The 26,932-nt window shown below is 43.5% G+C and overlaps 1 protein-coding gene across 1 annotated transcript in view; it reads right to left on the bottom strand.

Moving 5' to 3' along the window:
* Positions 1-4,447: 4,447 nt before the first annotated feature.
* Positions 4,448-26,932, bottom strand: part of LOC104620281 (protein phosphatase 1 regulatory subunit 12B-like) — a 54,396-nt gene continuing 31,911 nt past the window's right edge. The window contains exons 14-19 of the mRNA XM_010286451.1: positions 14,215-14,305; positions 13,596-13,766; positions 12,682-12,865; positions 12,017-12,129; positions 10,066-10,113; positions 4,448-4,558 (exon numbers count right to left, since the gene is read on the bottom strand). Of these exons, the coding sequence (XP_010284753.1) occupies positions 4,448-4,558; positions 10,066-10,113; positions 12,017-12,129; positions 12,682-12,865; positions 13,596-13,766; positions 14,215-14,305 (718 nt within the window). The remainder of the gene's footprint in view (positions 4,559-10,065; positions 10,114-12,016; positions 12,130-12,681; positions 12,866-13,595; positions 13,767-14,214; positions 14,306-26,932) is intronic.

Genomic DNA, 26,932 nt, shown 5'->3' with positions numbered 1-26,932 from the left:
ATTTCAGAGCATAATGAGTTGATCTGGAATTAGCAGCACCGTTCCTTAACCCGGGAGATGTGATGAAATGCCAGTCTTTAAACGTTGTAATAATAAACCTTCTTTTTTGTAAAGCTAACTCCCTATTATCTATGAGCTGTAATCCAGTTTGCAGACACACTGTAAGAATCCGGGGCTGCCGTTACGTGACTACTCAGGGTCAAAGCTGTAGCAGCAGTATTCACCGTAATACCCGACCCACTATTATTTTGGATAATGAAAAGTTGATCAAAAATACATGCTATATAAAAAGCACTTTCAAACACTGTAAATAAATTACTTTAAAATAATATGCAAGCTTTAACAGGTTCAATTACAGCTTCCTAGGGTTTATTTAGAAAGGAAAAAGGCAGTAATGGTTGTGTTCGGCAACAGAAGGCTGAAGGGCTGTAGCAAAGAAATTACTGGTCAGGCAATAAGCTGTGCTGTAAACGTGATGTGAAGGCACTGCAGCAGTTTGCCGTAAATGGAATACAAACCGTAGAAGTGAACAGGCTTTCAGCTGCAGCTGAAATTAGGATTCCCATGAGCAGATCTGGCGTTATGTCTCACAGATAGGAAGCAGAAGGAAAGGGTCTTCCCCTCCTCCCAAACACACAGACAGCAGCTGACAGGCTATAACTGCACATATAACATCATACTTCCCCCACTTTTTATTCCCATCACTAAATTTATCATAAAAAGGCTGGAACCTGCACCCATTATGCATACCTGAATTAAGCAGAATAGAATCACAGAACCGTAGAACAGTTTGGGTGGGAAGGGACCTTTCAAGTTCATCTAGTCCAACCCCCTGCACTGACCAGGGACATCCCCAACCAGAGCAGGTTGCTCAGAGCCCCGTCCAGCCTGACCTGGGATGTTCCCAGGGATGGGACATCGACCACCTCACTGGGCAACCTGGGCCAGGGTTTCACCACCCTCATTGTGAAAAGTTTCCTCGTTACATCCAGTCTAAATCTGCCCTCTTTCAGTTTAAAACCATCACCCCTTGTCCTGTTGCTACAGGCCCTGCTAAAACGTCTGTCCCCATCTTTCTTACCAAGCCCCTTTAAGCCCTGGCAGCTGCAGGAAGGTCTCCCCGGAGCCTTCTCTGCTCCAGGCTGAGCCCCCCCAGCTCTCCCAGCCTGTCCTCCCAGCAGAGCTGTTCCAGCCCTCGGAGCATTGCTGGGGCCTCCTCTGGCCCCGCTCCAGCAGGTCCATGTCTCTCCTGTGCCGAGGGCTCCAGAGCTGGACGCAGCCCTGCAGGGGGGTCTCCCCAGAGCGGGGCAGAGGGGCAGAACCCCCTCCCTCGCCCTGCTGGCCACGCGGCTTTGGGTGCAGTAGAAGAAGATAATTTTAGTGTGGGCTGAGAATAGCACATTTTAAATATAAAACTTCAGAATTCTTTTCTGCTTTCTTACAAATACAGAAAATTAAAAGCAGTAGTGAACAGAGTTTTTAAAGCACCATTCTCTGCACAGAAACATCATTTTAGCACCTGCAAGTGCCAAATTATGCATGTAGGAGAAAAGTCTTTAAGCAGTTCTGTGGAGCTGAATTGAGTTTTTGGAAGAACAGGTAAGATGCCTTGAACACTCAAATCCAGCATTTATAACAGGATGAGAAGCAGAGGTGTTCACTGACACCTCTGGGGACCTCCCTAACTTCAGAGGTTGAGAACTGAATTTAAAGAGAAGATTGCAGAAGAGGGAGAAGGATTTCATTATCGTGAGTTCCTCATCTCCAGAGGGGTTGATGGCGGGAGGTCACAGAAATGGATGGCAATGGTAGCAAATAATCAGCAACAATAAAACAATGCTGCAGCAACAGACTCCTGTTAGAGGGAGACAGATGTGCCAGCGACTGCTTTGCCAAAAATAAATGTCTCTGAGACCACAGATTTGATTCCATTCAAGGCTGTAAATGCAACCACGGTTACAAATCCGAGGCCTGGGGTGACCCCACCACTGCGTATTTTCATGCCATAATCCCCATGATGTTTACACACCAGTGGGAAGACTGATGTCTACAGACAACTTACTTCATGTCCACCCAAAACCTGGCCGTCTTTTCACAGTTAGGCTTCTTTCCCGAACTCAATACCGTTTTTCGTTCAAGAAAAGCAGCACAATAAAATCCACAGAGATGCCTTCCACTGTCCACTCAGTCGAGTTTAGAGCATTGCTCACACAAGAAAAATCAAGTTATTTCATCCAGTTACTACCGTTAAGGATAAAGTAGTGTTAGAACATAATATTTTCCAGTCAAAGTTGTTCAGCAGTTGCACTTTGCAAGTGTTTACTGGCAGGTTCCCTCTTCCCCATCCAGCTTCCTTACGAAGGATGAAGCAGCACAAACACACGGAGTTTCAGAGGAGGAATGTAGCAGAAATTTGCAAAGATATTAAGGGGCCATGTCAGGCAAACTGAGAAAGCAAACACTAATATAAGAACCAGATGTAAACACAGCTATTTCAAGCTAAGGGACTTTCCAAAATATGACATAGAGAAATAGAAATCTCAGGGCACTCACAACAGACATGATTCATTTTGTTCTTTATCTAAATCCATCGGATTCTGCATACTTCCTACCCGCCCCAGCCACTCGACAACTATAAAACCTTTCTGGTAGCTCATCTGTGGAAGCAACTGGCTGACACAAAGCAATATTCTAGTGCCGCTGGCCAAACAAATGTGTAACTTCACCGCATTGCTATCGAGCTATGTTTCAAGCCTATTTCTGGCCTTCCTTCAACAGCAGCAGACCGCGGTGCAGAAGCTTATGTTCACTCCCAAGGATGAAATCTAGGAGCCTACATATTTGAAAAAAACCAAAACAAACCCAAACACAACAGTGCCCAGCATTAGCTACATGCTGGGGACCCACTATAACAAGTAACAAAAACGTGATGAGGCAAGAATTAAACCCAAGCTGGTGGGAAATTCCTGCCAGGAAGGAGTTTTGCAGCTTAAGGATTCTACATCTTGAAATACCAAATAATGAAGTAGCTTCTGCCAAACAATGTTACTTCTTATAGGGAAACTCTATGTCCAAAAGCAAAAAGCTAACAATGGCTTTCCAAATACGAGGCTTTTTCTGGAGAGAAGCATGTGGGAGGATACAAACTCAGAACAAAAAGTGACCTTTTAAAGACAAGGGGGACAAACAGCATCACCACACTTGCATCACTGGAACACACAATTTTTCCTACAGTGGTAGTTTCCAAAGGATATTTTATTGCCAGGGAATTCGACTTCAGTTTTCCAAACAAATTTAGATTACTCTTCAATGCCTTGTTAGCCATCTGGCAATACAGCTTCTGCTTTTCCCTCCTTCTGGACATGTGTGGGAGATAAGTAATTTACTACCTAAACATGGGACTGCACCATTCTGCATGGTACTTCCAGGCAACAATGACTATCGGCTTCACTGGGGCTTTGCCACGGCACCACAAAGCAGCATTCACCGGCAGACGGGTGAGAAGGGCTAGAAGGAGCACATTCGAGTTGCGTCTGCTGAAGCCATCTGCGATTGCCCAGGCACAATTCACCTATTCTCTACGGGAGACGGCTGTAGCAACACGACACAGCCATTAAGGGCTACGCAGACATCTACTGCTGGATGCAGGCATTTTAATCGAACAGATCAGATTTTTGGGAGGATGTCTTCAATCACATCAGGAGAGACATCCTCCCCGCAGCCTGCTGGGTGACTGACAACCAAGTACGATCATCAGCTCCCAGACGCGCAGAGAACCTGCTATAAGTAGTTAAGCAGTTAGAGATATTTTTCCTTCCCATAATTTTGAGCATGTCATAATGAGATGGAGTTTGACAGTTTCAAACAAAAATTAACATGATGCTCCATTACATGTATAAGCACAAACATATGCTGTTAGCCTTTAAAAAGTCAAAAACTATAAACACAATTAGACATAAAACAATAGTTAGATTTATTCTGTCTTTAGGATATGGTCCAGGGAGCGATGCTGTTCCTCAGGCTAACAGCCACACTGAACATGACTGGTCCTGCCTCCTGGAGTGGCTGCGCTGCATCCACACATCACTGGAGATGGAGAGATACATACATGTGGCACTGATCCTGCTGCCACCCTATCCATCATACTGGTTCCAGTTCCTTCTGGGAAGAAAGCAAAAGGATCCCGGGAAACCTGTGAAATAGCTGCCATGCAGGCAATGGGACAGGACCCTGGGGTGAGGTGGGATAATTTGAACCAACTGCATAGGCCTCCCACCAATGCTCGCAAACGCCAAGGTATCTGGTGGGTATCCGACACGTTGCTAACCTCAGCTCCATTGCTTCAGGAGAAATTACTTGTTGACAACTGAGGAAGATTAGTCACCTCAGACTACATTGAAATTGTAAGAGTAATTTACTAAACAAGAAGTTAAAGCATAAAGTTACCTTAAATAGTTGTGAGTCTATGACCTTGTAAATCATTCATGGAGGACTCGCTATTTTTCTTCACCTTCCTGGGACCTGCAGATTGGATTTTAGCTGGTTTTGTGTTACGCATCTCCATCATGGACACTGCTTCACATTACACCTTCCTAATTCAGCAGCTCGGTGAATTAGAGGAATTAACCTGAATGCATTTAGCTGTAACCCTGTAGTCTACACAGCTGACTTGGACTGCTTGGCTTTAAGCACAAACAATGTATTTTCCCAGAGCTGTAAATAGGAACTGGGCAGCCACGCTGATGATTTAAATGCTGTACCAACAGGGATAGTAGACAGCAAGTCTGATGCCCTTCTCAAAACATTAAGGTTAAAAAAAACCAACACAAGCATATTAGGCTGGAGAATTCATGAGACAAACTGGGCAGATGTGAAAATTTTTTATAGAAATATTTGCAGAATGAATTTAAATTTCTGTAGAGTCTTTTCCCTCCACCTCCCAAAGAACCCAGGGCACTACAAACAATAAAACTGTTCTTCGCCATATTTAAAGCTCTATGGCAAAACATTAGCTCATGCTCTTGCAACAATTTTCTGCTATTTTAGACTCAACTTTATATTGCTTATACACATATTAAAGATCTTTCCTCGCAGCATACACATCCCATTATAGCATTTTGTTTATAAACAGGACTAAACAGAGCCAATCTCTCACAGCCTTACTTTACACATAATTAAATGCTCTATAATTTAACTATAGTCACACAAGTGACGCACAGTACCTCCTACGTTACCTTGGACATGGGCCAGATGTCTTCCCTCCCACACCATGCTGCATCTATGCTAGAAGTAAATATTCAAGGGTAAAACCAGGGAAAAATACTTGCATCCTTAGTCCCCCAAAGGGACCCTGGGCTAGTAGCAATAAGGCGTAGGATGAACAGTACCATACAGCACTATATAGATTAAAAGATTTTACTTTCTTATCAGCTAACAAGAAGTTCATCCATTTTTTTCCCTTTTACTAGTCAACTTTCTCTTGTATCTCAGCAAAACAGCGCAGCCCGTGAAGAAATACCTTACCATATTAGGCAATCTGAGTCCAGAAAGTGGAGGACTCGGAGCCTTCCTTAGCTTAAAAAGACAGTCCACAGGCATGTCTTCAGCCTGCACAGCACCACACTTCACTGCGCTGCATGGGGGAAAGAGGGCAAGAAAATAGTGGGATCCAGGGTAGTTGCTAGGGCTCCTAATACATACAGCCTGGCTATGACAGGCAAGTCACAAAACACTAACTAAAGCTATTTCTGATCTTTGAGTTGTTTATGAAATCCATCTTTTAAAAAAGGTAAACAGTGTGATTACAAAAGCTAAATTGGAAGTCTCTGTGGAAGATAAAATGCCACTAAAAGCAAAAATATAGGTGAGAAATAGAACATACCAAAATCAGGACTCCCAAGTTATAACTCTGAAAAAGCTATAACATCAAGACATTCAGTTTGCATAAGGAATTTTCCAGTTCATTGGTCTTCTCTTAGAATTCACAGAATTAATCTTAGAAATTCAGTCCTTCTAAGGCAGAGATTTAGTTTTTATTAGCATCCAGCTGCATCTGGTGATTTCATGTTAATAGTACAATTAGGCAGAACATGTAATATTTACAAAACAGAGTGGGCTTGAATAGTGTTTTGCAGAATTTAAAATACTCATGTTTCGTAAATCAAAGTACAGGGAGACAAGAATGGAGCCTATTTAATACACTTACTGTGATCATAATCCATAATCATACATTTCAGTGTTACTCCTGCATAAAAGTTAATTCCATTAATGTGTCTGGGTTTTATACCATGCTACACAGACTGTCCTAGAGGAAGTTCAAGAGAACAGATGTTTCTTTGACACTTTTACTGCCCAAAAGTTACTTTACCGACATGACGCTTGATGTATTCCCCTGTACTTAAAGCTTTCCCTTGATGAACTAACACTCAGGTGTGGCACATCAGTAATGCCACTAAAGGGAAATGCAAGGAGATAAAATTCTTTAAATGATTACAAACATTTTTCTACTTCTGTTATGTATGGTATGTCATTTAAAAATACACTTTTCTTCCAAATTACTACCCAATTTCTCCTGCTGTGTAATGGCAATGGCAGAAGTCAGGTATAAAGTCAAAGCAAGAAGAGCCGGGGATAAGGAAAACCCTCTCCAAAACGTAAAATCGGACCATTCCCTCAAATGCTGCATCCCAAACTAGAGCCACCAATTTGCACCTGCACTGACTGTATTGTATTTGTACTCACTGGCCCCACCACAACGGATTGCTGCTGGTATTTCAGTCACTGACTCACAGGGAGTAGGAAAGGTTTCCTAAAGCCAGCCTGCCCACGCTGCTCAGCCTGGCACTGCTGACAGGATCTTTCAGACTCTTGCAGTTTTTTTACTTTCTGAGAAACGTTGACCAGACTGTGGCCAAACTTTCTTCCCCATCTCTGGTTTGAGCTCAGGTCTCCCCAGACCAAACAAATCCTTCCCAGTGGAACCATGCAAAAAACTCTCCTAAAGCTGCTTCCCCAGCGGTTTTTTCCAGCTGAAGTCCTTGTGCCCTTCAACATTTATTTCACAATAAAACTTTGTCTGCTCCTCCAACTTTCCACAATGCATCCAAGCAGCCTGCATCACAAGCACAAAGGTGGTGTTGGTAGCAAAACATACAAAGGTTGCCTGACACATCCCATTACGAGACTGCTCGCAGTTGCCTAAAACTCAGCCAAAGCGTCTGGGCTGCTTTCCCACACTGGTGCTCATAAGCTTCAGCCAAAATAATTCATCCACTTCTGAAAATTAGAACAACATGTATTTGCTCTGTTTTCAAAAACTGCATCTACCTTTCCTTTGCTAAAGTCCAGCGCTGCATAGTTTGGAGGAGGAAATTCAAGTAGGGCCATTTTTAGCTCCTATGAAAATATTTCTAATATCAGCCAAAATACAAACAGAGGAGGAAAAAATTAAGTGCTCATATAAAATCAGGAGTGTCTTTGGGGGTCTGCAACTAAAATAGGACACTTTAATGTGTTCAAGTCCACAACTCTGATGTTGGCATCTGCCATTCTAGAATTACTATTATTATTGATGAATTAATGATTATTAATTGTACTTCCTGCTTGATACTAGAACTGAAAGCAAGTACCTGCTCTGTGGCTTTTGCCAAACTGATGTCCAGTTAATAGAACAGAAATCTCTCCGATTTGGATGTAAAATAAACTGAGGAAGAGTGATCAAGCAACATGATGGAGGAGGCAACCAGTAAAGAAAATGAACTGGAAAGTGGATAAAACCACGATGACTGGGACAAATGGAAAAGAGCACCATCAGAGTGGGAGAAGAGTCTAAACCAGGGTCTAATGTATGTGAGGTGTGTAAGCAAAGGGGGGAACGTTGCCATAAAGTGTGTGTGCAAAAGGGCCAAGGGAACCAGAGAGAAGTTTCTCTGCCATTAGATGGGAACCCACAAAAAGATTGTGGGAAGACAAAAGGATTCCTTGCTATTATCTGCACCTCTGCCCCGCTCTGGGGAGACCACCCTGCAGTGCTGCGTCCAGCTCTGGAGCCCTCGGCACAGGAGAGACACGGACCTGCTGGAGCGGGGCCAGAGGAGGCCCCAGCAATGCTCCAGGGCTGGAACAGCTCTGCTGGGAGGACAGGCTGGGAGAGCTGGGGGGGTTCAGCCTGGAGCAGAGAAGGCTCCGGGGAGACCTTACTGCAGCTGCCAGGGCTTGGAGGGGGTTGGTAAGAAAGATGGGGACAGACTTTTTTAGGGCCTGTAGTGATAGGACAAGGGGTAATGGTTTTAAACTAAAAGAGGACATATTTTGACTAGATATAAGGGAGAAATTTTTCAGAATGAGGGTGGTGAAACCCTGGCCCAGGTTGCCCAGAGAGGTGATCGATGCCCCATCCCTGGAAATATCCCAGGTCAGGTTGGATGTGGCTCTGAGCAACCTGCTCTAGTCGAAAATGTCCCTGGTCAGTGCAGAGGGTTGGATTAGATGAACTTGAAAGGTCCCTTCCAACCCAAACCACTCTGTGATTCTACAAACTTGGGGAAAAACAGCATTATTAATTGTAAGAGACTCGGTGACCCTGAATTTTTGGGCAGGAACATATGGTGGGTTCTTACAAAGTACAGTTTACCCATTTACAAGAGCAACAAGGACTGTGCTCAATACAGTTTTCAGCAATTTTAGGACTAGACTCTAGGAAGCCTCCAAAACTGCAACCTCAGATAATCTTTTGTCTTAATTTAGCTACTCCGGGACAACTTCCCAGAAGAACAAGACATTCCCAGAAAGTCCAAAACATGACTGCTGGAAACAAGGTGACCCTGTTATTATTACTTTTTACACATTACAAAACACCTCTCCTTCAGTCCTACTGTGAGATGGCAGAAATGTCAAAACAATTTTAAGGACGATAAATGGCTGAATCTTTCACACAGGGTTAAGTGGACGATTTAAGGAAGCTGCATACCTATGAACACCATGAACAGAGACTCCTCTGGGAAGAGCTGGGCTACTTGAAGCAGGTAGTGCTTGTGTGGGAAGGAGTATCCTGTGTTTAACGTCGCAAAGTAAGCATTGGGAAAGCAAAGTCTGGCATTGAAAAATAAGCTAAGAGCCTATGTGAGCCTCTGGCAGCCACAAGGCTCACCGAGACTTTGCCCCATTTTGACCAAGAATTGCAAAAACAAAACTAAAAATATACCCTGAAGAGCATCAACAAAAATTTTCAGCAAAGAACCAGTTAATTTCAATAAAATGGTGTTTCGATTACTCTACTGAATTGCAAAGTATGTGAAAAGGCTACCATAAGTTCAACATTTTCTGGCAAAGATTAAATGTCACACAACCTTATATTTGCTATTTTTCCCAGGTCTTGCACATCTTGCTTTAATAGTTTGGAAATGTATTTAGCTTTAACATTGTCAGAGTAAGTCATGTTGTCAGGCTCAAATGAGTTCTAGACAAAGACAGGCAAACCAAAAGAAACCAAGGCAATTTGGAAGGACTCAATAATTATTATAAAAGGAAAGAAAGGGCCTTGAAGGATAATGAGACTATTGCAAGAACAGGGGAACAATGAACAATCTCTGATGTGTTGCTTGCCAATTTCCCACAAGAAAACAAATCCATGAGGAGACAAGAGTGCAGATTTTAGAAATACAAAACATACTGTCCAAAAAAAGTGTCAGGGTGATTTTGAGATACAAGGTCATGCGCCTTCCTCAGAACACCTGACAGCCACATGCCCCCGCCATCGCAGTCTCTGACAGCGCTCTCAGTAAGGTGCTCACCCCTACTTCTGCTCCAGTCCCTCCAGGTTTGAGGGCTGCCTATGCGGCTCTCAAAGAGCCAACTTTTGAACTTAGGCCAGTCTGTAGATGTTCTTTATCTTTCAGATGAGAAATCAGTGAGCACTTTGCCACTCAGAACTACCTCCCAGTTCATACTCAGCTCCTGAACAGAGCCTGAACTTCTCGTATGAACAAGAATAAAGCCATAGAAGACTTCTTGCCAACAACACTCAAGAGTGAAACACCAACTATTTAGACATGTGTTTTCTCTTACCCGGGTTTCCTTCACTTCCTCATTTCCATCAATTTCATCATCATCATCCTACAATGAAAAGCAAACAATATAATTAGGCAGCCTAAAGACAACAAAATTGTATCACAGGAAGATAATGTATTGCTTATGATTTGATGTTAAAACTAAACCCACGCCTTTCAAAAGAAATGCCTGTCTTTTCAAAAGCTTTCTAATCATCTTTTGGCTGATTATCAGATAAGGTTTGGTATAACCTAATGGCTATTTAGATGATCTTGGTACCAGGGACAGAATTACTCTCTGGAGATTGCAGAATCATAGAATAGTTTGGGTTGGAAGGGACCTTTCAAGGCCATCTAGCCCAACCCCCTGCAGTGAGCAGGGACATTTTCAACTAGAGCAGGTTGCTCAGAGCCCCATCCAACCTGACCTGGGATGCTTCCAGGGATGAGGCATCTACCACCTCTCTGGGCAACCTGGGCCAGGGTTTCACCACCTCACTGTGAATTCTCCCTTATATCGAGTCAAAATCTGCCCTCTTTTAGTTTAAAACCATTACCCCTTGTCCTGTTGCTACAGGCCCTACTAAAAAGTCTGTCCCCAAACAAATGGCTACTACAATTTGAATGCTCCTGAAGAGTCAGGAGAGAAAGGAGTAACACTCCTTAATATACTCAGGGAACCAACACCGTGACACTTGGGAAAACTGCATATCTGAAATATTGACACAATATTGACTTTCAAAGAACATCCTCCACTTCAAATAGACTCCAGGAAGAAAGACTAGCTATCCCAGATAGCTTGCACTTACGCAGCCTCTCTAATCCACTGCCTCTTTGTAATAGGTCCAGGACTTCATGGAGCAATGGGAAACTACCATGGCATCACACCTGACTCCATATTGAACTTCTGAAAGGTATTTCAGAAGCTGCGGCTGCAGTTTCGTATAGAGACAACAGGGAAACAAAATAAAACTTTAAGTGATTTGCTTTCTGCTCTGAACCTACTAATAGTGTTACAATGATCCAGTAAACAACTGGACAAGCTGTAAAGCATTCAACTAAAAAAAAAACAGTAAGAAAAAAATAACCACATTTGGTATGCAAGTGAAAAAAAGTAAGAATAATTTGAAAACAATAAAAAGGGGGTGTTTGCAGCTAGTCTTTCAATAGTAATTCTGAGGTTTCCAGCAGGGCCCTGTTATACTTGTCTGCTACTCCAAATATTCAACATATCTGCTGTTGCCACAGGGAAGACCATTAGGGTTTTTTTTCGTTGTATTTTGCAGGAAGCTTCTACCTCTGAGGTGTATGAGGAAGGCTCTATGTCCATAGCTGGACTAGAATTGTTACAGACTTCTTAACCATGGTTTCATAATACTTATTCTCTCCTGAAAAATGTGATCTATTTTCCTACCTGAGTCCCTAACCAAGGTTTGCAGGGCTGGATTTCTTCCCTCAGACTGAAGAGATCCTTTTGAAACCAGGACTAAGACAAATGACCACGACACAGACTGTTCTTCTGCATTTATACTGTGTGTGTTCTCTGGTGCTGGGCAGGGGATCCAGACACAGGTTTTATTCCTCATTGTCTTCCTTTCATGGGGCCTAAAGCGTAGACAAATTTGGGCTCAGAGGAGTTTGAAAATACTTCTAGTGGCTCATGACCTCCTTCTTCCAAAGAAACTAGACTTCTAATCTCTCTTCCCCCATGTGGGCTCTTTCACAATTCTGCAAGGATCACAATGATTTATGGCCCAAGAACAGGCTTCCCAGAGCCTGCTGCTTGGGTTTTACAGGGGACAAACAGGGATGCAATTCCTTTGGAAGTACCAGTCTGAAATACAGCTGGAGAGGGAAGGGCTAATGGGAAATCAACTGACTTGGAAAAAAATCTGAAGCTTGGAATTGGAAGGATATTCACCCCGAATATGACAGAATGAGTTTCTCTTTTCTAAGGAACTCAAACTTACATCTTTTGTTGAGAAAATGATGCCAGTGCCTCTTCGCCTCTCTTTTGGCCGCCGCCTCTCTCGGATTGACTGTTTGTTCGAAGATCTGTCATCTAAATCCTGATCTTCACACTCTGGCCAAGCAAAGAAAGACTGCTTTGATTTCAGTGATTTACATCTGTGCTTTTCTAAAGTACTGGGATTCTTTTCAAGCTGATCAAGGTCATCTTGGCTTGTGTTATGTTACAAAGGAGTTATTAAACGAAAAGAAACGGAATCTCAGTGACCTACTACATCTGGTTACTCACACTCCTTCATCAGAGCCCAGAGAGGTTACCCTAACTGTCAGCTCTCCCCAAATCATCCCAACTTACTCCTGTTCTGAGGACAAACCACACCAGTGGAATTGCTCCCCCCAGTTCTAAAATCTAAATGCCTCATGGATTACTATATCATTTGCTTATCCAAAGTGGAGAGCATCCTTTTATCACACTCTGTTACAAGCAATAGGCTGTACCCTACATTAGGATTCCCATTTAAACAAATAACATTTGTTTGGTGAGATGGCAGCTCCCCATGCCACTGCCCTCAGAAAGTAAACTTCTCTCTATCTGTATACACTGAAAGTTCTAAAATTCATGAAAATCCCTGAGCTTTGACTGTTCTTCATTCTCCTGGGTACATACCATTTTTCTCCATCTCTGTGGCTGCACCTCTGAAGTCTGCTGGATTCACAGAGTCAAGATCTAGATACTTATTTGTTCGAGCCGGGTATGAACTTGTATAAAGGAGAGGTGCTGACGTTGAAGGAGATACAGGTGTCGTAGGTTTGTCTGGTTGTACTGGGCACCTTAATCGCCGATAGACAGTCTATAAACAAAGAACCATGACAAAAAGTTAGCAGAATGAAGACGAACAAGCAGATTCGGGGTTTCAGGGAACAGGGTAATCTTTTAGAGTATAATATTTCCTTCACTGCTGCTGGAAGTGTTCACCTCCATCTGCCAGATCAGGTTCCTTCCACCAGCCTGGGATGAATGTTAAAAGCATTGTACAGCTGCAATGTAATAGCACCTTCCCATCGCTGGGACATCTGGGATCAATCTCTTTGTCCCTACTGCCAATAGCAGGACAAACAAGTTATCTAACAGAAAAGAATTATTTAGACTGAAAAAACAGGAGTGATGGCAGGGGGACAAAACTGGTATCTTTAGCTTTCCATGACACACAGAAGATATGTGGAAAAATGTGAACAAAAAGCCTCAGTCTAGTCTGCACAGCAAGGATGGATCCAGGCCACATTTCTATCATTAGCCTTCTCATTTCACTTTCCGTGATTTACAGTTTTATTTTCTGGCAAGAGACAGAAAAGTGAAATTCCCAGCAGAGAGCAAAGGAACAGCTAAAGTCTAATACCTACATATCCACAATCCTTGTGCAGATCGCTAAGGTGAGGTACTACTCCTCAGTATTACTTCTTTCCAGCAAGTCTGCCCCCTTAAAATAAACAGAGATCTACAAAAGAATTTATCCTGATCTCAGCTATCCTAAACGGTTTCATTAACTCCGAAACAATGGGAGGTGATGCCAGGAGGATCACCTCCTCATCCGTATTTCTGCTCCACCGTGACCGGGTCTCCTGCCTCTCACTGCTGTCCTCAGCAGGCTCAGTGCTCTCAGCTTTCTCGCTTTGCTGTTCCTGGGCTTGCCGCTCTGCCCGAGACCGGCTAAAGGTTCGCTCTGCCTCCTGAAGGTCTGTCAGTGTCACACCCTGGGGAGAAAGTAAAAGAGAGAATTTTTAAATTTATGAAATTAGATTTCAAGTCTTCCAGGTCAGTTTAAAATGCCCAGCAGGCTTATACCTGTCCAGGCTAACATTTCATCTTTATGCTAACAAAAAGAATTCTGTTGCCTTTAACACATTTCTCAGGGTACCAACCTAATCACTGACTCAAAGCAACCCAAATATATGTGATCAAGCTACAAACTAAAAGGCAGGTATACTGCAGAAATGACAACTTTGAAATCTAACTCATGTGTGCTTGGCAGAATATTTTGTAATAACTGTTTGTAGGAATTTTCGCCAGAACCTCTCCAACGCAGCGAACGGTAGACAAGCCCCTTGTCCTAAGTAGTAAAATAGAGCAAAAGAAAATCTTGCCTCTCTATACATTAGCTCTTTTCATCTTACACACAAACATGAGTTTACCATTCTTTACCTGTGTAGACCTGCGGGTCTGCCGGGCCTGTCTGGATCGTGCCTTCCTCAGTGATTCTGCTTCCTCATCCCGCACTGGAGTCAGATATGACCTGGGTGGGGGCGGGGGGAAGGGAAGAAAAGGTTAAAATAAAAACAGATGCTCTGCTTTCCTGTCTCTGCAACCTCCTGAGCTATTATTCTCTTTCATATGGACAAAAATAATTTTAGCTCCATCTACCAAGACTACTGTCATCTGCTTTGGGACAACTTTCCTATAAGCATATGATACAGAAATGCTCACGTTATATTCTCTTATTATTATATATCTTATATTTTATAGTCTCTAAATAAACACTTTAGTGTTGGACATGTTCTGTCAAAAAAGGGGCAACTATTTAGCATATTATTTGCTCCATTCCATGTCATTGCATCATTTAAAAATAAAAAAGAAAAAAACACCACCAAAACCACAAACCACCTCTCATGCAGATAAAGATCTCAAGAACAGAAATCCTGCACTGGTACATTCCTCAGACCCTCCTTCCTGTCATTATATTCATGATCATATTCCTGCAATCTGCTGTGTTCATCAATATGAAACCCATCATGCTAGAAACGGGCTGAACTGCAGGCATCTTATAAAGAAAAAACACCTTGAAAAAAGCTATGAAACTAAAGAAACGACCTTCACACACCAGAGTAAACAGAGTCCCTTAATACTGAAAAACACAGAGTTAAAAGACAGAGCTGGTCACCACTAGACTTCATTAAACTGGGAAGATTTCAAAGGAATTATTCACATGAAAATATATAAACTGAACTCTCTGCACTGGCATTTTGGACAAACTGGAGAGGAATTTGGCAGTGCTCCCGCAGAGCCAGGGACCACACAGCAGTAAGTCTGATTTCCATATTGGTGGAGTGGCTCCCATCTTAGGAAAGCTTGATTAGATTGGACTCTTCAGCCTGGTTCATAGGGAATGATTATTAACACTGTCTCACCATACAAGAATGAGGGTGCATGAAATGCAAATTCTTTTGTAGGTCTATCACTGCCACAGGTTAACAGAGTATCAAAGATCTGGATACGTTCAAAGAATAATTAGCCAAGTGAGGGATGAAGATCTATCAAGGACTACATTTACTTTGTCCTTCGACTCTCCTCCTGGTTCTCCACTACAGACTACTTTAACGGAGAAGGTAACGGGGTGAACAGATTTTGCATCTGATCCAGTAAGTTAAGACATTTATTAGAAAGATTACTAACTTTGCTGCACTATGACAAAACCTCAAAGAATCACAAAATCTGGATCGTTCTAAAATCATCTACCACGATGGCTTTTATTCACCTTCACAATCTTGCAGTCAGCGCTGATTTAGCTGCGCAGCCAAATGCAGACTGACCGCCAGTGCTCAGAGGAGGCACGTCACTTAACTGTGGGTTCCTCGAACTATTTGGAGGTACCTCCATGGGAGGTTGTCACCTTGCACTTCAAGTGTTGGTGGAGCACATGTGAGAGTCTTCTCACCTACAACTGGTGTATTTGACCCGATAAATCATGCCCCAAAGTCCTCTGATCTCCAAAGAGTGCAAGGAGAGTGCAAAGGATCGATCGTCCGTGCTGGAGATGCCTGCGCTGCAGACTTCTGGAGGAGATGAATCATGCTGTGGGAGCTGGCTGCAATGGAGATGTCTACATCCGAGCTGGCCAGGCGCACTGAACTGCACTTCCAGGGCGCAATTTATCACCTTCAGAAAGAGCCTCCAGCACAGATCATGTGAATGCACTGCAGACGAGCTCACTGCTTCCCATTGATTACCCAGACACACTAACTGTGATGGATACGCCAACACAGGGAGAGCCTAAAATTCAGAGGGACGATTGCCTCCCAAGAATTCGTTGTTTCATGAACAACAAAAGCTGCTATTTGATGAGTGAAAGCTGTGCAACCCTTAATTTTGCAGTTCTCTTCCGTGCCCCTTTATGCGGTGCATATGTGCTACCCAGGTAATGGCACATTAAGGAAACAATAAGCACCTTCTGCAGCTTTTGACACGAGTAGAATAGCTGCTATTTGCACAACATCCAGAAGTAATAAGCCACCTGCAGGAAGAATGCATTTGCAAAATATACTTCAAATTAAGTTCAGAGCAGCAATAAAAAAAAAAGTTCCTGAAATATATAAACCAAGTAAAATTGTAGCTAAATAAGGTGCAGAGTTTACTGCAAGAACTCTGAAACAGTGGAATTTAAATCTCATACTCTGCAACAAGGACACAGACGTGTAGGAGCTACACACATATGACAGGGAATAAAGGAGGAACGAAGAGACCTGCCTTTGCCCAAGGAGGAATTCAGCTCATACAACAGCACGTATGCAGCGGGTCATGCTGTGCTTGTTCAGGAACACTCCTGGTACGTGTGAGCGACACGAGAGCACACTTACAGCGGCTGAAGCACTTTTGCACGCCAAAGAAAATAGTACTGAACTCCCTGCTGCTGGATGTGAGAGGGGACAAAACAGATTTTCCAAGTAGTTTCAAAAAAGGTTAGGCCGATCCGGGGAGAACGGGTCAGCATCCGCTCGTCGGCAGGAGGCCGGGCACGCGCTGCGGAGCCACGCGAGGCCTTTGAGGCCGGGTGAGAAGAGGCGGGTTTGCAGGAGCACAGCAAGGCTGCGGGATTTCCCGCATTTCAGCGTTGAGCTACAGCTTTGCGTACAGGAGTCTACAGATACAGCAAGAGAAAAACCATTTTGTGTTTCTTACCCTGTCACCCTCCCAGGCTTTCTCCTCCGCTCTCCCAGAAATAAGAATATGTTAAAACATCATTAGCAATTTTGGGTATCCAACCTGTGACTTCATCTTCAGACGAGCACATTTTGCAAGTCAGAGCGGCTCAGTTTGGGCTGCAGCCTTTATCAATTGCTAACTTTTGGTTTCTTTCCATTTACACAATTCCTCGCTTCTTGGAGCTCGCCCAAAGCCATTTTACAAGCATGAGATAACGGAATTTTCTGAAACAAGTCAGCAGAGCCACTGCACAGTGACATAGCTGGTTTCTCCAAGTAAGCAGCTACAGCCTTCTCCTGGTGATGAAAAGTGGCTGTGCTGTAAATATTTCAAATGCAAACAGCAGACACCAATACCTGCTGGCAATTCAGTCACATTTTTGCTCTATTTAGGCTTTTTTTGTGTTTCGTTTTTTTCTTTGGAGGGGGGAAGAGAGGGTAAAGACAGATTTTACAATTTTAGGTGATGCTTCACTTTGCTTACAAGCTGAATTTTAAGAGACCTGAATGTGCTAAATGGGATTGGGCGGGGGGGGGAGAGAGAGAGAGAGAGAGAACGAATTCCCTGAAAGGAAACGGCAAGTCTGATGCAGCCACAAAGCAAAGGCTGAGCTGGATGACAGAGGGAGAGCAATACACTGCTCTCCAAAGCAGAAAAACTGCAGATCACAGCAAGCTGCAGGGGACGGACAGCAAATGGGGTACAAGGCAGTCTGTAAACAACCCAGAGTTTTAAATTACGTTTTCAAGAAACACATCACTTGCTAGAATGCAGTATCTATGTAATCCTATTAATTCAAGCAAATATCACATGATCTAAGCAGATCTTCAAAGAAATGGTCCTATGCATTGTGTTTTCTTGCAATAAGCTTTCTCTGAGAAATACATGAAATAAGAGCAGCCACCATGCCAAGTCAAGGTGTGCATAAAGCAGAACAGATCTCTCCCATAGTTTTGGTTGCAAGTACAAAGAGCAGAATATAAATTGTTAAAGACGCATGTGTAAGAGTCAGCAAAAACACTGCAGAAGTTTATAGTTCCCAGAGACAAGTGTGTCCGGCTGCCACAAGAGAGCCACAGGCTTTTGACTCATGTGTTAGCTAGAAAAACAGCTGGGAACTGAATGGTGAATCTGGCTCCTATTTAATTCTTCCTATTTTCAAGAAAACACCTATTTTCTCTGTTAACTCTCTTAATCAGGGCAGTGCAACAAAATCAGCTACTCATCATCATCTCAAGGCAAAAGGAGCTGCAATAAAATACTAATAGAAGGGGAGATTCAAAACAGGGCAATAGTAAGCCTGGATATACAAGCTGGTAAACCAAGAATAAGAGCAAATCTGTATGTTAGAGCACCTTTGCCAGAGGATAAAAAAAAGAATGTATTGTGGAGAGAAACCCCTCCCAAGAAAAGAGTGAATGATGCAGAGGAAGAAAGTACAATCTCCTGTTAATTGGTGCACAGCTAAGAACAGACGATTAATTTCTCTAAGAAACACAGAAGCTTCTGATAATCTTTTTACAATGCTGGTCTCCTTCCCTGCCTTCCTGAACACCTTCAAGCACTTCGAGAATGTTTGTGGCAAACACCATCTGCCACCACGCAGAGTCCTTTGGCAGAATGACATCATCCAGTCCCAGAGGGAACACCAAGAACCTGTAAAACTTGCTGAAGTTTCACATTTTCATACTTCACGGACCAAGCACCAGGAAACCACTCACCTAAAAGACACTCACTTACATGGGTCAAAACTTGGCAACAAATTTGGAAGCTAAATGTTCACTAAATGCTACAGCTGCCCTTTCATCAAAGTGGTTTCAAGGCATTTTGTCTTGCTGTCAGCACACCAAAAATTGTGTGTGAGACACACACCCCCATGAGCTGCAGTGGGCCACGATAGGTTCCCTCCATCCCCATCAGGTCCTTCTCCAGAAAACCCATTTTCCCATAGCAAGCACAGTAAAAACACGAGTTGGCAGCCAGTAAATACAGGGTGTCTGGTCTCTGCAAATACGGAACTGTGGGTTGTGAAATGGGGCTTATACTTGATGTGGCTCTTCCAGAGGAAAGCTTGCTGTGGGCAAGAGCCCCTCCGTTGGCATTCTCCTACTCCTCTCATCTCAGCCCAAATTATCTGTCTAGTTTAGGAGTGACTCTGAACTACGCTCACTAGACTAGAAACTATAGTGACAGTTTTCGTGGAAGGCAGGACAGACTTTTGGTTGTTCCAGCTCTGGGTAACGTGGAGAAGGGGAGCTAGGCACACGTTTGGCTTCCTGCACACAAAAAGGTGCATTCAGCATATGGATAGCCATACAGATATTCAAACTCTAAAATGTTTGAAATAGCTGTTCTTAAGAGTACAATATCACCATTCCAAACACCACAGTATTTAAAAAAAAAATTATCATACATCTCTCTCTCTCTCATACATACACATATATTTATACACAGAAGAAAGGAAGATAGGAATAAAAAAAGCCTGGCTAAAGCTTCAAGTACTGATACTGTTCCCCTGGAAACAATTGGAAAAGTACAGCATCCCAGCGATGCATTCCGACAAGCTGGAAATTTGCCATCAAGAAGAGCTGGGGGAGGGAAGAGAAGGAAGTGCAAGTTTTGCAGGCAACAATGCTGACAGCCGTTCCCAAAATACAATTCTTTAAGTTAGATAATAAAGTAAGTACCCAGCAGCAAGTCAATCATTGACGATTACATAGAAACAGTCAGAAAAAGAAACTTTCCCGCTCTTATCCAAGCAATCAACAGGTTTCTGTTCTTCACTGTATTTATCCCTGCGCTACACATCAGCCCACAGCAACTGAAAATACTCATTAGAGAAATTGCCATGACATGTTGATTGACTATAATTTGAGAAGACCATTCAACGGGCAGGAAAGAAGGATAACATGTCAGACTCTGCAAGTGTTGGAGCTAGGAATGAGGGGAGAGACAGCCAGACAATGCAGAGTTATTTAATAAGCTGAGGACAGAGGGATAACAAGATTTCAAGATCATGCTCTTAAAGCATTTCACAGCTGGCTCGAAAAGGCTCGGCTGAGTATTCAGCATTTTTAGGCCTTTGCTTTTCTCTCTCGAGCTAGTCCTGGCTGTTGTGAGCTGTCATTGTGCTTCAATCTGGACTGTGAATTCTCAACACATGAAAGTTTAAATGTCTGAATTTCAGTCATCTGTTTACAATATGATTAGCAGGTTAACAAGCACAAGATGAAATTCTTTATTTGCAACAGCTTTGCTTTGCTCGACGCATTCAAGTGCTGACCCAAGAGATTAAGAGACTTGTGATCTTCGTCACTCGTTAATCAAAACAACAAGAACCTTGTATCCCTCCTCAAAACTCACACTTTGATGGGATGTTTACAATGGGTCGAGGTTACACGTATGGCAGCTGATGCTCTAAGAATACTTCCCATCATATAGTTCTCGATGATTTTGTGTGTGCTTTCCCATCTGCCCATGTTCATCTCTTTGCATGCCCTCCAGAAAGCAGAGCTGCTCCTTTTGTGCTGTATTGCTACAGCAACTAGCTCAGTGCACCACTTCTGCAATACAAAGAAATGAGCAGAGCTCTAACTGCAGACCCAGGCAGGAACGCAGCCCTGCTCACTCTCAGCCCCCAGTGGTCTGTATTTCCTCTGCCAGAAGAGGAAAATACAGCATCAGTACCTCCTGAGAATTAAAAGTTTGGGTCTGGGGAAGACAGCACATGGACTGGAAGCTTTTAAGTGATCAATGTTACCCTTTTGCAGTAATTAATACCATTCAGCATCATTGCAAAAGGTGAAAAGGCAACAAACATCTCAGTGATCACATTCCTTAAACTGTCTACCTGAGAAGGCTTGCTGTTGCTGTGAACCCAGACCTTTAAAGCTCTTCCAGAAAAAGGGAAAGTGTATTTGTTTAAAAACAAACCAAAAAACCCCAGGAAATTTTTCTGTAAGAGAAAAGCAGACTGCTGCAAACACAAAACAAAGCAAGCCAGCGACACCTTTTCCCTTCTGAACTTGCCCTTCGTTATTGAATGCATTAGTAGTGACTGTCACAAGTGCAAAGCTTTCCAGGCTGGAATATTCTGAAATTGGTTTGTATTCAGCATAGGACATTAGGTGTCAATATACAACACTGAGCAGTTTGTCACTGCGTCATGGAACAACGTGCACTACTGTCTGCAGTCCTCAGAGGCTGAATCTTTGCATTAAAAAAATTGCTGCATGAAACAGAGCGGGATGAAACTCCATCTCCTGCCAGCTGATGAACCAAATGAAGGCAAAGATGCGAGTGTCCTGCCTTCGTCAGTATTTCTCTTTCTCCTTTTCAAGTGAGTGGCAAGTCAGACAACACAATTTGACATTTTAAACAACCTCAAGCAGACCTATTACAGCTTTCCCAAAAGCTAGTTTACACAGTCTGAAACAAGGCAGGAAATCCCAGGGGGGGCGGGAATTCACTCGGCAAAAATATGAATATTTGGGAAATTGCCTTTTGCAACTAAAAAAGAAAAAAGATCAAAACTTGATGGTGATGAAGAAGATTCAGCTACTGAACGAGACGAAGCGTAGAACTGCTCACTTGGCAAGTACATCTAAGCAGCCTTCGACCGCCACCTCGTGGAAGTGGCTACCGAACAGATGCCTGAGCGGTTTCAAGGCAGACGATTATGAATCGGCCCCAACTGAATTACAGAAAACATCACCGAATATTCATTACGTATAAAAGATCTCCATTTCCTACTGAGCTAAGATTGCAATTTCGTAGCATGCGGCACTGGCTTTGGTTCAATTTCAAGTGTCCACTATTCTCGGGGACAGAAGATAAATTACGTTTGCTCAGAAACTTTTCCTATAGAAATACCTGGCTTCCTTGGCTTCTCCACCTGTAACATCCACGGGTTGGTGCTGTGGAGCAAAGAACTTAACAGAATAGCTGATTTAGTGCTAAATTAGCTCTCAGCTGTACTGTCACCAGTATCTCCACAAATATTTTGGGTACATTCTTTAGTTTAACGGCCATTTTTGGACACAGAAAAGTATTTGAACATGTCAAAGTTAGTAAATGCCCATACTCCGAACATCCAGGTAACGCTACCCAGACGGAACTGGAGCCTTGGCTGCAGAACTTGCCATTAGACAAGTGTGCTGTTAGACACAAGGATTAAATACGTGAAACGTCTCGGTGGTTACAATGAGTAAGTAAAGAGCAACTGCACACAAATTTTCCACGTAGACAGGGATGGGGAAAGGCAGTTTTACCTTTTGCTTGCTCCATGCTGTCAAGCTGCAGTTCTTTTACATTAGTTAGCTCAAGTGGTCCCTGCTTCATTTCCTTGACCATTCCTGGAGGATCCCGCATATATTCCTGCTTTGAGTTAGTAGGCCAACCTACAGCCCGGGCTCCTCCGCCCAGCGCAAATGCCAAAATTTATCCCCCCCGCCCTTCTCCTGAGCACTGGATAAAGCCAGCCGGCAGCTGAGCACGCAGCAGCACACCTGCTCGCCGCCTTTACAGGAAACAAGGCTCAGCAGCAGCGACCCCCAGCCCACACCTCGACCTTTTTCCAAATAAAAATGCAGCCTGATTTCTGATACAGCAGGAGCAATCTTGCCTCTTCCCAACATGGACAACCTGATGGCCAACAGAATTCCTGCGCTCCCATGTCATCTGCACCAGCAGCCTTTTAAAAAAAAGGACAACTTTATCTGAAAGAGATTAACTGCAGAAGCATGGCAGATAAATGCTTTCAACAGCAGGTGCCAGATGATTGTTCAGTTCTTCACAAGAGACCTCTTAACTTTTTGTTGTCTGCTGCGTTGTGTGGACAGGAATCTGCCCCTTGTCATGCAGCAGCGCTTTGCACGAGTATCCCCACCACTCGGCTTCCCTGGGACCTTTCCCAGGAGAATTAAGACCACTCAGCTTTACGTCAGTCAGTGATAAGGATTAGAGAGTCAAATACTACTGAAAAAAACCCCAAGGTGGTAGCGAGACGATGCTCACAGCTTCTTCTACCAGTTCCTCTTAAGTGACATGTAAATACCCCTTGAAGGCAAATCCCGTAGTTTAACTTTTACAGAGATCAGGGTTTCTTACTTTTTTGTCAGATAATAAGGGTTAAAGGACACATCAGGCATCTGCGTTCACCCTAGAGGAGTCATGCTCTGAACTTGGACAGGACAAGAATCACGAGGTAAAAGGACTTGCCAAAAATTGTTCATCTAACAGTACTGGTGGAGGAGGATTCAGTTATTAATATATTATTAATATATGCTACTATAATTAGCAGCTGGATCTTTAGAATGAAGGAACGAAGAATGAAAAATAACTTCCTCTTGGGAACGAAGCAGAAAAGAGAAATGTTTGCTAGACACATTTACCTTGCACATCAGTGAACTTCTTTCATCTGAAAAAAATTTCTAGGGGACACTTAGGGGACAAGAAGCCAGGCTGAGCACAGCCAACAGCCCCAAAGCTGCTAGGAAAACAAGCCCACCTTGCTCCTTTTCGTGATTTGTCTGGAAAACTGGTCAGAGTGCATTAAAAAATAAGGAAGAGAAAGACGTGTTTCCTGTCTCTAACAGCTTTCCTGATGGCAAGTGCTACCACCTTGCTGGAACCTTCCTGAGGAACAGGAAGAACAAATACAATTGCAGAATGCAGTTGTATAAACAAAGTGGCTGGGCAGGAAAAAAAAAAAAAAGAGGAAGGACAAATTAAAATCCTAATTCTTACAAAAACAAGCCAGATTTCAAATTCAAGAGTGTTCTTTTAAACTGGTCACACAACTGAGAACACAGACTTGCCTTTCAGAAGTTCTCAGGCAAAGCTTGTCTTACCCCACATGACAGCTAACCACGAGCTGTGGGCTGCATGGTGGCCTTTCAATCTGCTCTGGGAACCAAGGCTTTCATATAACATGAAAGGCTTCAGAGAGACCCAGACCCCCCAGACCTTCCTTTCAGCACCAGGTATCTCATGGCACAAGTCATGTTCCAGCTTGGCCAGATATCCTGCAGACCCCCCTCCACGCACAGGGGATGTGGCTCTGAGCTGCCTCCAGCTTGCAGGGAGCCGGGTGGCACCGGGAACACTCTCAAGAGGGGCTGCAGCATGGGACCCCCCGGAGAAGATGTGACCACGGAGCCCTGCGCTGAAACTACACGGACGAGGTCGCAGATGGACTTTGCCAAGGAGCTTTCGGTGGCACTAGAGGCCGCTGTCATCCTGGATGAACACAGATGATCCAGCAGTGGGCTGCAATCAACAGGACCCCCGAGTCCCCACCACCTGCTTGCACCAAGAGGAAACCAAAAGGATGCTAGTTTTGCCGCAGGAAGAACAGGGTCTACATGAGATACTGTAGGCACAGCATCCCTTCACCACTAGCAGAGCCGGTGCTGTTGTGAGTTCAGCTGGACAAATGCAATTGCAATGTGAAGCAATTCGAGGCTGGCAGGAGATCATCAATATGGCCAAACAGCAATGTTCTTCAGTGGCTCCAAAATTCCCAAGAAAAAGAAATTGCCTGGCAAAAATATTGACTCTGGAGGATGGCATGTTTCCAGCCTCTCAGCATCAGCACGCCGCAGTACTGCAGCGGAATTAAGGGAGGCTGAACATGCAGCTGGGTACATGTAAATACGCACGACAGCAGCTTGGCTGAACGTCCAAGACATATGGCTCCAACACCAGGCAGCGATTTGCTACGGTCATCCCAGGTAGACAGACTGCATGGCACTCCTCCAAACTGATCTCTCCTGTGCCTTTTCTCCCCCCACCCCGTAAAGACCTGCGGTACGATTCACACTGTTTCCCAGCTACCGGAGCATTTGCTGACCAATTTAGCCAGTAAACAAGCAGCAGGGAAAACATCACGGATGAAACACTATGGTGGGCCAGAGTAAGGCTTGTTGGCCGCCAGAGGATGCAGAACAGCACTCCAGAGCACTTTGCTAGTTGTTCCTCCCCAGACCTGGCAGTCTCTTCTGCTTTAACCTTTTGGCTTCACACAGATAATTTACGGCCACAAGTTAGGAGACATCCCTGTGATCTAATATTAGATGATAAGCTTGTTTATGTTTTTGTTGCTAAGAGAAAGCTGGAGCTTTGGAAACACTGAAGCAGACCAAATGCTACTGCAACAGCTGCCAGTGGGAACTGAAATCCATATAGTGCTTCCCTGACAACTGTTTGCCATTTTCCTTCTTTTATTTTATTTTACTGGAATTGGCCTCCTTCCAAAATAAGCTTTTCCCATTTAGATGACCTCTCCTGTTTCTCTAGGTCCATGTTTCCTAGTTCAAAATGTGCAGGCAGTTCCCTAGTCAGTATATCCTGCTGTTGGAACGTACATTCATAAATAAGGTTTCCTCCACCCACAAGCACAATGCATCACTGTTTTTTTCCTATCAGTAGTTTGAAAGCATCAATTAAAGGTGGGAGGAATTTTCTGGTATTTCTCTTTGCATTAGCATAATTCATAGGAGATGGTTCTCATAAAAATGCAGGAGACTTAAACAGATCTTCTATATTATTTATAGAAACTGCTTCAGCAATAAATGCCAATGCAGTAATATTAATAGATGCTCTTTTGGGCATTTACAAGTACTATCACAGTCAAGTTCCCTGTCTGCAGACAGTGTCAGAAGTCTGGTGGGTTTTGTGGAGCCCACTTCTCCCGGGAAGAATGTAAAGCTTCTGCAACTTGATTCTGGGCTTGCCAAAATGGAGATACTGTTGTGAAATGGTCTAAAGTGTGAACTGAAAGCACAATACTCGCTCTCTCCTCTTTTGCACAATCTCACTTTGCACCGGGACTATCTTTTGGCAGCTCATCTCAATTCATTTGCAAATGACACCAAGCCAACTGACCCCTAGCAAAATGACAAGGAGCATACAGAGGCATTCCTAATATTAAACCTAAGTGTTCTCACAGACAAGGAAGATACTCTGCAGGAGCTATTTCAAATCATGTCCCTGCATACAGAGTTGATGAACGTGGCTCATCCAGAATACTTGTAATACCTTCAAAGCACTCCCTGTGCTAGCTCGGGGGTGGGAGGAAGCCGAAGCAGCATTAAAAGTTTGAGTATTTTCCAAATAGCACGGACCACTTTCTTTCTTGGATCTGCTGCAGTTGAAGCAAAGAGAAGCCGGGAGCAAGCATGGGAGAGGTCACGGGGCTGAGTGCAGATACACGGCACTGCTGAGCTCTACCATCTTTATCTTTGCAAGCTGATAATTTCCACTATTGCTTTTCACATCCTTTGGCTTCAGGCCATTTAAAATATGTCAGCGTACCATCTCCACTAAGGAAGGTCTATATTTTAAGAAGTTATTATTCTAGTTTGGAAGAAGCTAATTACTAAAAACACTCCATGAACTTGGTTGCTAGTTATAAATAAATGGTTCATTGCTGCATTTTAGTTATTACCATTTACTTTCATCAGAAGAGACAGATTTTGCAAAAGTTAACCTGTTTGCAGGAATAAATATGGATCATTTGATACTCAGCACTTAAATGCACAAGGTAAATTTCCTTTGAAAAGAGCACCGGCTACCCCAGGTTTATGTTTCCCTAGTCTTAAAATAACATCATATGATAAGAAAGAGATACCACCACCTCAATTCACAGAATCACAGAATCACTAAGGTTGGAAAGGACCTTCAAGATCATCAAGTCCAACCATCAATCCAGCATCATCATGTTCCCTAAACCATGTCTTGAAGCGCCACATCCACACGTTTTTTGAACACTTCCAGAGATGGCGATGCCCTGGGCAGCCTGTTCCAATGCCTGACCACCCTCTCAGTGAAGACATTTTTCCTAATATTCAATGTAAACCTCCCCTGGCGCAACTTGAGGCCATTTCCTCTCGTCCTATCACTGGTTACTTGGGTGAAGAGACCAGCGCCCTCATCGCCACAA

This window comes from Phaethon lepturus, unplaced genomic scaffold, assembly GCF_000687285.1.
Source record: "Phaethon lepturus isolate BGI_N335 unplaced genomic scaffold, ASM68728v1 scaffold14484, whole genome shotgun sequence".
In the NCBI taxonomy this organism is placed as follows: domain Eukaryota; kingdom Metazoa; phylum Chordata; class Aves; order Phaethontiformes; family Phaethontidae; genus Phaethon; species Phaethon lepturus.
This window is presented reverse-complemented; position numbering and strand designations above follow the sequence as displayed.